The sequence below is a fragment of the Palaemon carinicauda genome, chromosome 8, assembly GCF_036898095.1.
Source record: "Palaemon carinicauda isolate YSFRI2023 chromosome 8, ASM3689809v2, whole genome shotgun sequence".
In the NCBI taxonomy this organism is placed as follows: Eukaryota; Metazoa; Arthropoda; class Malacostraca; order Decapoda; family Palaemonidae; genus Palaemon; species Palaemon carinicauda.
The window spans coordinates 78,435,767-78,446,439 of NC_090732.1; the positions used below are offsets into that span (position 1 = coordinate 78,435,767).

General features: G+C 42.1%; 1 protein-coding gene across 1 annotated transcript; it reads right to left on the minus strand.

Moving 5' to 3' along the window:
* Positions 1–9,918: 9,918 nt before the first annotated feature.
* On the minus strand, positions 9,919–10,413 carry LOC137645327 (uncharacterized). The gene has a single exon (XM_068378139.1). The coding sequence runs from the start codon at positions 10,411–10,413 to the stop codon at positions 9,919–9,921; it is 495 nt and encodes a 164-aa protein (XP_068234240.1).
* Between the last annotated feature and the right edge of the window lie 260 nt (positions 10,414–10,673).

Genomic DNA, 10,673 nt, shown 5'->3' on the forward strand with positions numbered 1-10,673 from the left:
TAACACTAAGAAAATGTTGTATAGGGGAGTTTGACAACCCTCAAGCATCCAACTAATGACAGACAAGCACTCTCACTCACAAGACATATAATATAAACCTACAGTTATCATTCATATGTAATAGATAAATTTATTTTCGTATTGCCCTTCTTTTAATGAAGGACAGTAGCAAGTTATTTGTTTGTTTTGGTAATCAGCTGATGATGACTCGCCAACTCCCTTATACAAGCGAACATGTAGACGACGCTATGACATATTAGTTGTTTATGCAGTATTTATCCATTTTTTCACATTTTGTTGATATTTTGCGATAAAGAAATATTTTTATAATTACTTTGTTGCCTGAGTTCCGAAATGATACAAACAGAGAGTTACGGAATACGACCTTGAATAAAAAAGAAAAAAAACATCTCACTGTTAATATTAATATTAATATTACTTGCTAAGCTACAACCGTAGCTGGAAAAGCAGGATACAATAAGCCCAGGGCCTCAACAGGGAAAATAGACTAGTGAGGAAAGGAAACAAGAAAAAAATATTTTTAAGAACAATAACAATATTAAAATATTGTAGATAATTCCAGTATAAACTATAAGTACTTTATCAAAAACAAGAGGAAGAGAGATTGGACAGAATAGTGTGCTCCAGTGTACCTTCAAGCAAGAGAACTCTAACCTACGTCAGTGGAAGACCATGGTACAGAGGATATGGCACTACCCAAGACTAGAAAACAATGGTTTGATTATGGAGTGTCCTTCTCCTAGAAGAGCTGCTTACTATAGCTAAAGTGTCTCTTCTACCCTTGCCAAGAAGAAGGTAGCCACTGAAAAATTACAGTGCAGTAGTTAACCCCCTGGGTGAAGAAATTTTTTTGGTAATCCCAGTGTTGTCAAGTGTTTGAGGACAGAGGAGAATCTGTAAAAAATAGGCCAGGCTATTTGGTGTATGTGTAGGCAAAAGGAAAGTGAACTGTAACCAGAGAAAACGATTCAATGTAGTACTGTCTGGCCAGTCAAAGGACCCCATAACTCTCTAGAGGTAGTATCTCAATGGGTGGCTGGTGCCCTGGCCAACTTACTACCTACAGTGCAGTGTAACAGGTAAATAGACCTAGAATCACACATTCATTAACAAAAGTATTCTACCTAGATGAATTTCTAGTTTGGGTGAAAATGTGAAGGCCATAAGAGGAATTTGGGAAATATTACTGGAATATTACTTCTTTACCAAAATTTGATTAAGAACATCTGGAATCACTGCTTTCATGTAAACAACACTTGAAACACCAGACACTAAGCATGTGGTTATGGTGGCAACTACGACTGTTTCAATGGTTTCTTATATGAATATATTATAAAATTGGGATAACCGGCGTGCAGCTAATTAATATTAAATTGAACATTTCATAATACACCCAACGTAAGGAAAATTTACTGTCAGAGTCGCTGACTAGGAATTGCTGTTAATATTGCTTTGAAAATCCTCATTTCCCCCCAAAATACTCTTCTGCTAATGTAAGGGTGCGTCCTACAACTTGTAGCGTCTTATGACACGGGAAATACGGTATTTGATGGCCATTGCTTTGGTCTTATTGGTGTTGGTTTTTAGGCCCAGGTCTTTGCATACACACATGTGTATTCTGTTTGTATGTCAAAGGTTTGGCTAGGCTCTGCAAGGCATACTTTGCTTGAAAATGTTAATCAGTAGCTACTTGATAAGAAGACATAAACGTACAAATATGTGAAAATATAATCTATTTATGTGAATTAAATTGGAAATACAGTATATCCATATGTAATGCAAAGATGTTAGCCACACACATATAAACCCAAGTGTGTGTTTGTGATGTTACTTCAAGGATATCTCCTGCATCTGTTAAAGGCGATAGTTGTTCAACTGAGAGGAAAAGTGATGAGAAGTTATGAATAAGGATGGCTTTACAGTTTTCACAAGCCACTGACAAAGGCGGCAGTAATGTCTATTTAGAAAGGTCAGTGATGATGTTAAAGTATATGACACATCATTGATCTACTCAAGGGTACTACATTTAATGAAAGTTGAAGACATAAACTTGCCAGAGTTAATCATCAATGTTTGATGAATCTGGCAAGATGTATCTTACAAAATCTAAATCTACATCGAAGACAAAACTTCAAATTGTGTTCATAGATGGTAAATCTTTTTTCTCCAGATGCATTATCATTATTATTATTATTATTATTATTATTATTATTATTATTATTATTATTATTATTATTATTATTATTATTATTTCCTGCTAAGCTACAACTCTAGTTGGAAAAGCAGGATGCTAAATTATAAGCCCAAGAACTCCAACAGGGAAAACAGCCTAGTGAGGAAAGGAAATAAACAAACTACAAGAGAAGTAATGAACACTTAAAATGAAATATTCCAAGAACAGTAACAACATTAGAATAAATATTTCATATATAAGTGATATAAACTTATAATAACACGATGAAGAGGAATAAGATGGAATAGTATGCCTGAGTGTACACTCAAGCAAGAGAACTCTACCCTAAGACAGTGGAAGACTATGGTACTGAGGCTATGGCACTGCACAAGATTAGGAAACAATAGTCTGATTTCGGAGTGTCCTCTTAGAAGAGCTGCTTGACATAGCTAAGCTAAATAGTCTCTTCTACCATTACCGAAAGGAAAGCAGCCATTGAACAACTCAGTGCAGTAGTTAACCCATTGAACAAAGAGTAGTTCTTTGGTAATCTCAGTGTTGTTAGGGGTATGAGAACAGAAGAGTATCTGGAAAGAATAGTCCAGACTATTCGGTGTATGTCTAGGCAGAGGAAAAATGAGCTGTAAGGAAAGAGAGGGATCCAATGTATTACTGCCTGGCCAGCCAAAGAACACAATAATTCTTTAGTGGTAGTATCTCAACGTGTGACTGGTGCCCTAGCCATCCTACTACCAAGATGAGTGTACTATTCCGTGAATAGTCCACTGATTTTCCCATGGACTTGTTCAGGAATATATATAAAATATTGTGGAGTACATCAATTGTCAATTTAAGATTTCTGACATGTATGTGATATTTGACATATACTATGCTATGCTAGGAATCCTCAACAACAATATAAGCTGACCATGATAACACCACGCCCATCTCAAAAGGTTTGTCACACTTTTTTACTGAGAACAAGCTTCAATAAATTAATAAATCTATAAGCAATAATTCTGTGAGGCAGAATAATACTTGTAGTTACTGGACCTAAACCAGTTCCAACCAAGATCTGTAATGGTAGTATAATAAAGAGACCTGATCTTCACTCAGTACATAAGGAAGCAGAGTTGGTTATTACGTAGAAGTTCGGTCATCTAGCTAGTTTTGACAAAATTAGTATATATGTCATTTTTGATGGCACTGCTGTTTTCATTTGCTACTTCACGACTACAATCTAGTTATGAGTGGTATTTGTTCAAGAGGAAAATGCATAGACCAAAACACCACTGTACTGCACGTGTTTCATATACACTTGTACTCTGTAATGGTATTGCTTTATTGTCTTAACACTCGCTTTTCCCTGCGCTGATAATAGACCAACCTGTGTAAGCTTGCTAGTTCATGTTTTGGTTTGTTTGAATTTTTTAGATGTTCTTGCTCGCAAGCGCTTGTGAATAAGATCGTTGTCTATTTAATGAAGTTTTACTTGCATTCACCTCGCCTCTCTGCTAGAACCTAACAGTTACATTGTCACGTTGGTGACCACTAGAATGACTACTCGACACACCTTTTTTTCCCCCACTCATTCTCCCTACTCTTATTACAATGCCGCCCACCGAACCTCATTTTTAGACACGCTGCCTCAGTGAAACTACTGCCCTTCACCAGCGGAGAAGCATTTGCCTGGATCCAGCGTGCTAAAGTTCAGTTTTGCATCAAGGGCGTGACTTGCTCAAGCAGCAAGGTAGACTATGTCCTTTTGGCTATCCTGGAGGACATATTCCCAGAAATCTCCGATTGGTTTTGCGACCTTAGGTATGCCCCAAGAGAATATGACGTCCTCAAAAAATACCTCCTGGAGCAGTATTCACTATCACCAGTGGCCCGTTTTGCCAAACTTTTTGAGCTCTCTCAACAGCTGTTTGTTTGGGGTAACTAAAAGGTTTTGCTCGTCCTCGGGGAAATGACCAGTATCGCTCTCCTGCAACCGGTTGCAGACAGCTCTCCGCGTGAGGTAAATCTACTTTGTGCCCTTGGTACGACGCCTACCCGAACCTGTACTCATTATCATCCCCGATGTCGATGTTTGGCCAATGAAGGACCTGATGACCAAAGTCGATGCTCTTATGGACAGCCACTTCAACACCTTCGAGACCTCCTTCAATGCCTTTACGCCTGGGGATGAGGATAACTATTCAACGTTGATCGAAGCAGACGTGAATCCGGTAGGACACAGACATCCACCCCGTGTCGTGTTTGAGTGGCGACAAAGCCGCCCACCGCTCACATATTCCGCCCCTTGCTCATGCCCCAACCAACGACTTCAACTGCCACTTACTGACGCCCATTGGCCGCAGTTATGCTAATACCACTCTAGATTAAGGGCTGCCGCGAAGAAATGTGCGAATGGTTGTCAGTGGTAAAAAAACTCATAAGTCGGCCATCATTACTAATTTTATTTTTTTTACATGGTGTTGGTATGGGCGTGTAGCTTTTGGTAGACACTGTTGCTTGCCATTCTCTTCTACCAAGACCACTCTCCAGGACACGGCGTAGTCATTCTAAGCATGGTGATGTCCGCTGGTAGCTGCCAGCAGATCTGTGATCCCCACTTATGGGTATGAGACACTCACATTGTCATTATGAGCGCAGAATGTTATTGGAAGCTTCTCATTGCTGATGTCACATTTTCAATCTTCTGTGCGAATTTCCTCTCTCATTTCCACCTCCTGGTCAATGTTGCAGAATCCTACTTGTTTACACCCTTTAAACCCACCCATTCCAACCTCGCTCACGAGAAGTACAGAATTTATCAAGACAACAGTGCCCCCAGTGTTTGTCATTCGTTTGGTAGCCGCTGAGCGAACATTTGTCAAAATGGAAGAAATGGACCTTTTCCAAAAGGCCTGAAGCCCATTGCTGTCACCCTTTCACATCTTTTAAAGAAGGATAGCTCCCTGTGACCTTGTTGGGATTACAGTTGTCTGAAGATGCTGACAGAACCAGATCACTACCCACTCCCAAACATAGCTGACATTACCTGCTACTTGCACAAAGTGGAGGTTTTCTCCACACTTGACCTCTTGAAGGGGTATTATCAGGTGCTCATGAACCCAGAAGACATCTTCACAATCACCATCACCACCCCCTTTCGGTACATACGCCTTCAATTATTCCTGTTTTGGCGTTCCTAAGACTGCGGCTATTTTTCAATGCCTCATGGATGGTATCTTAGGGGACCTCCCCCTTCTGTGTATGTTACGTGGACTACATACTTGTGTTCTCTCCCTTCTTCCAAAGAGGACACCTCTGTCATGTACGCATTGTTCTAGACCGCCTACAAAGTATCGTTCCAAGGGCACCTTATCACTCCTAAAGGCATCCACTCCCTCCTTGAGAAGTTAGCAGCTGTTCAAAACTTCCCCACGCACTCGACCTTCAACGCACTGAAAGAATTTTTAGGCATGGTCAACTATTATCACTGGTTCCTACCAGTCATCGCTGCCACTCTTACCCCCCTCTAAGCCTCACCCAAGGGCAAGCCAAAAGACCTGAAGTGGGGTCCCCTTCAAGAAATGGGCTTATGCAACACAAATAATGCACTATCAACCGCTGCTGCTCTCACTTTTCCCATGCCACATGCCCCTCCCCTTTTCTCCATTGATGCCAGCAACATCGCTATTGGTGCAATACTTGAGCAGGTAATAAAATGGCTTGCCCTGCTTAATTGTGGATTCTCGCTACTCAACCTTTGACTGCAAATTGCTGCCGGTGCATTTGGCTGTCCATCACTTTCGCCACTTCTTAGAAGGTACACCCTTCGTCATTCACATAGACCACATTGTGAATGCCTTCACTCGACAGTCAGATGCCTGGACCAACCTTCAATGTCAACATCTCTACACCGTGGCTGAATGCAATTGAACCCTTCAACATGTCCCTGGGGAAATGAACCCCATAGCCAATGCCCTGTCAAGAAACACACTGGCCACCATTCCCCTAGGATTGGATTACAACGCCTTGGCAGAAGCCTAACGAAAAGATCCAGAGTACCAAGCATGTATGCCATCCTGCACACCCCTCCATTGGGAAGACTTCACCCTCGATGACTCCAACACCCCCCTCCTCTGTGATGTTAGTGCTGGTAGACCACAACCATGGATATTGCTCCTGTGCACTGACAAGTGTTTGATTTCATTCATGGCCTTTCACATCCCTCGCTCCGATCTACTGCACAGCTATTGAAAAGGAGGTTCATTTGGCACTGCTTTACTACAAATGCTAAGGATTGGTTCCATGCCTGTACTTCATGCCAAACTTCAAAAGTACATTGAAACACGGTTGCATGAGTGGTCACCTTCTCTCAACCTCAATGTCATTGAGCCCACATTCATATCGACGTAGTAGGTTCCCCTACCTACATCACAGGGACATCATTACCTTTACCGTTATTGACCACTCCACTCGTTGGCCTAAAGCCATTTCCAGGGGAAATGCAACATCTGCCTCGCGTACATTTGCCTTTCTTTTAGAGTGGATAGTAATATTTGGTATCCTTGGGCATATTACTTCTTACAAGATACTAATTTCACCTCTCAATTGTGGACATAATTAATGAATCTCCTGGGCACCACCCTATATCAGACAACCCTGCTGCCAATGGAATGGTTGAACGCTTTCATCGCACTCTCAAAGCAGATTTGATGCAATGACTCCAACTGGTTTACTCCATGCTGCCAGACTTAAAAACCCCCAGCAGAACACATATATATTGACATATTTGCACTCACCAATGCATGTTTTCTAGCGCAACGCCACTAGAAAGCCACCGCTAACGCCCCCTTACAATGGCCCTTTCCTCGTGATTTGTCGTACACTGAAGGCTTTTTTAGTTAACATTTGTAGCAAAGACGACTGGGTCTCCATTGATTGCCTAAAACCTGCGTATCTCCTGCAAGATAACTCACTCAAGAGCAATGCGTCCTATTTCACATGTCTGTCATTTTAGGAGGAGCCATGTACCGCATGTGTTTCATACACACTTGTACACTGTAACAGTATTGCTTTTTTGTCTTATCTTCCACTCTTCCTTACACTGGTAATAGACCAACCTGTGTAAGCTTGCTAGCTCATGCTTTGGTTTGTTTGAATATTTATACTATTCTTATGCGCAAGTTCTTGTATATAATATCGTTGTCTGTTTAATAAAGTTTTGGTTGCATTTATCTCTCCTCTTTGTTAGAACTTAACAGTTACGTTGCCACAGAAATTGGGTAGCTGCTCATGTAGAACACTGGAGAGGGGTTCACTCTCTCGGCTAAAGGTCTAAGTTATTGGCATGTAGGTTTTGAAACTCACGTCTTGTATAATTACATATATTGAACAGTATAACTTGTATATCAGATGAGGTTTTATCTGCAAACAAAAAGACACCTCGACAATAAAGAAAATACAGTAATGTTACAGTATTACATTAACCACAACAGAGTTCATTACAATAAATAAATACAAGTCAATAAATAGAATACAGCAATGATACAGGATTACATTAATCGTAATAGGGTTCAATACAATAAATAGTAGACTTACATCTTTTCCCAATGCCAATTCTATTATTAGGTTCAGTTCAAGAGAACATTCACAGATGGTGCCGTTAATCGTCTGCGAGTGATTAGTTGACGAGCCACGAGCCAAATGTGTCATTGGTCCTTCACACACGAAGAGACACTGCTAGATCACTGCGTCAATCAACACAGCAAAGTGAGCACAGAGATGCTCACACCATGGCGGACAGCCATGCATGAGATGCCCCTCTGAGCCAACCAATCATAGAGCTAGAACATCACTATACCATTATAAGGTTATGTTTTTGGTGCTTGGAGTTGGTCCTGGAGAACGTAATAAGGGAAACTAAATCAATCTTCATGGGTTATCAAAGAACAATAATTTCTTGGAAATTCGTTATGGCATATTTTACACCGCCCCCTATTTGGTCATGGGCTAAATATTTCCCTAGATATGGCATTGCTTGGGTTACTTCATTGAAATGACTTAGCTATTTTTCAACTAAAAGAATAAATTCAATATTTACAAATGCTGCAAGCAGCGCTTAGCGGTCACTCATTACACTTCATATACATCACTTTATATCATCGCCTTTATCATTTTGCAAGAGAAGGCACATTTTCTGCATGGGCCTTCTGAACTCGCTGTTCTCAGTCTTGATCAAGACTTGACGTACGCGACCGTCAGTGCTCCGAGTGACCTCCATCACTTTCTCTAGAGGCCAGCTTCCTTGGAGAAGCCGCTCATCCAGCGTGAGAACGACATCACCGATGTCTATGTCACACTTTGGGCCTGACCACTTCTGGTGCTCCTGGAGCAGGAGATACTCCTTTATCCACCTTAGCCAGAATTCGTCAGCGAGGAACTGTGCCTGTCTCCATCGCCTCTTCACATACATGTCCTTCTGGCATGTGGACGTAAAGGGATTGGGTGACTCTTTCAAAATTAGGATCATGTTAGGCGTAAGAGGGGCAGGGCAGTTCGGGTCGTTGTTGATCTTCGGTAGAAGTTGGCTGTTAATGACAGCCTCCACTTCACAATTGGAGACAGGCCACTGTGAGGGCTCTTTGAAGGGACCTGATAAGACACTCCCACACTCCGCCGAAGTGTGAGGCTTTTGGTGGATGAAAGTTCTACTCTATGCCTCGGATTGAGGGAAAGTTTCTGATTTCTCCTTCATTGAAGCGCTGGAGAGCTTCTCTTAGCTCTTGTTCCATAGCTACTAAGTTGGTCCCGTTGTCGGACCACATTCTCTTGATAGGCCCCTTGCGAGCGATGAAACGCCTGATGGCATTGACGAAGGAGTCTCTTTCCATTGTATTGATCACTTCCAGGTGGACTGCTCGTGAGGTAAGGCACATAAAGATAGCACCCTAGTGCTTCACTGTGGACTTTCTTTGCTTCACTAAGAAAAGTCCGAAGCAGTCCGACCTAGTGTTAGTAAAGGGGGGTTCATCTGGATAAAGCCGGTCAGATGGCAGTTCAATCATCACGTGAACTACAGGACGATGACTTAGTCTGCAACAGACCAAGCATTCTCCAATAACAGTCTTGACTATCTTATTTCTGCAGACAATCTGGTAGTTTGTCCTCAACTGGATCATCAGGTTATTCTGGCCTAAATGGCCGCAGGACTCATGCCTGGCTCTCACCATAAGCTTGACCACCGGAGAACTGCTGGGTAGGAAGATTGGATGCTTGGCTGCATCTGTCAGTGTTGATTTCTGCAATCGACCACCGACATAGCAATCCATCCTCGTGAAATGGTCCGAGCTTGATCAATTTACTAGACCTCTTCAGCGATCCTCCCTTCTTTGAGAGGGTGCTTAACTCTTCTTCATACTCTTGTCTTTGGGTCAGTCTTCACATTAAATTGTCCATGGTACACAACTTCGCACCCGAGAACGAGTTACCGCTGTATGTGAGAGCCTTCTGTGTGTGGGGGATAAATCTTGTCATCCATGCGATAGTCTTACCAAACTTCAACCAGGAGGAGAATCTTGTAGCTATCGATTCAATGAACGCTGGTTCTTTCTTCCTTACGTCGAAGATGGAAAAAGTCTTCAACTCAGCGTCTGGATCAAGCTCTCCTCTGACCAGGCATCAATGACCTTTGATGTCAAATGACTGAAAACTTCAAATCAATCAATCAATCAATATCCTCTGACCACGTCTTCAGGCATGGTTGGCCAGTGCATTTCGTCCATCTTGAGGAAATCTTGTCCTAAAAGCCACAAAGATGACTGAAGGAAGTCACCAACAGAGAGGCCACAGGATGCGAGGTCTGCTGGGTTTGCAGTAGTATTGACGTATCTCCACGCCATAATGTCAGATGTATCTCTAATAAGTTTGACCCTATTGTCCACGAAGGTCTGATACCTCGCAGTCGGATTCTTAAGATATTTCAGGACTGACATGCTATCAGTCCAGACGACCAACGGGGCCAGTTTCAGATTGAGCTCAGTCTTCAGCTTCGAGTCCATCTCTGCAGCAACAGCAGCCGCCGTTAGTTCAAGACGAGGGATGGTGGTCCTTTTCAAAGCGGCGACTCTAGCCCGTCCTATGACGAGAGTGCAATGGATCTTTTCGTCGACAACAACTACGCTCAAGTAAGAGACTACACCATAGCTTGATCCATATGCACCCATCCTTCCTGCCTAGCTGACTTACAGGAACTCTTTCGGCATACCTCTTATCAGTATATTTTTCCATATGAGCTATGTAGGATGTCTTGTAAGCTTCGTCATTGTCTTATCCTCTAGGGAATCTTCCAATCTGGAGAGTGATTCCTTTTTGAAGAAGTCTCGATTAATACTACTCTGCAGTAGCCCTGTCAGGTCTTGAGCGGCGAATTTTCAATGAATATATAGACGGGTGAGACCTACGATGCAGACCGGTCTTCAGTAGG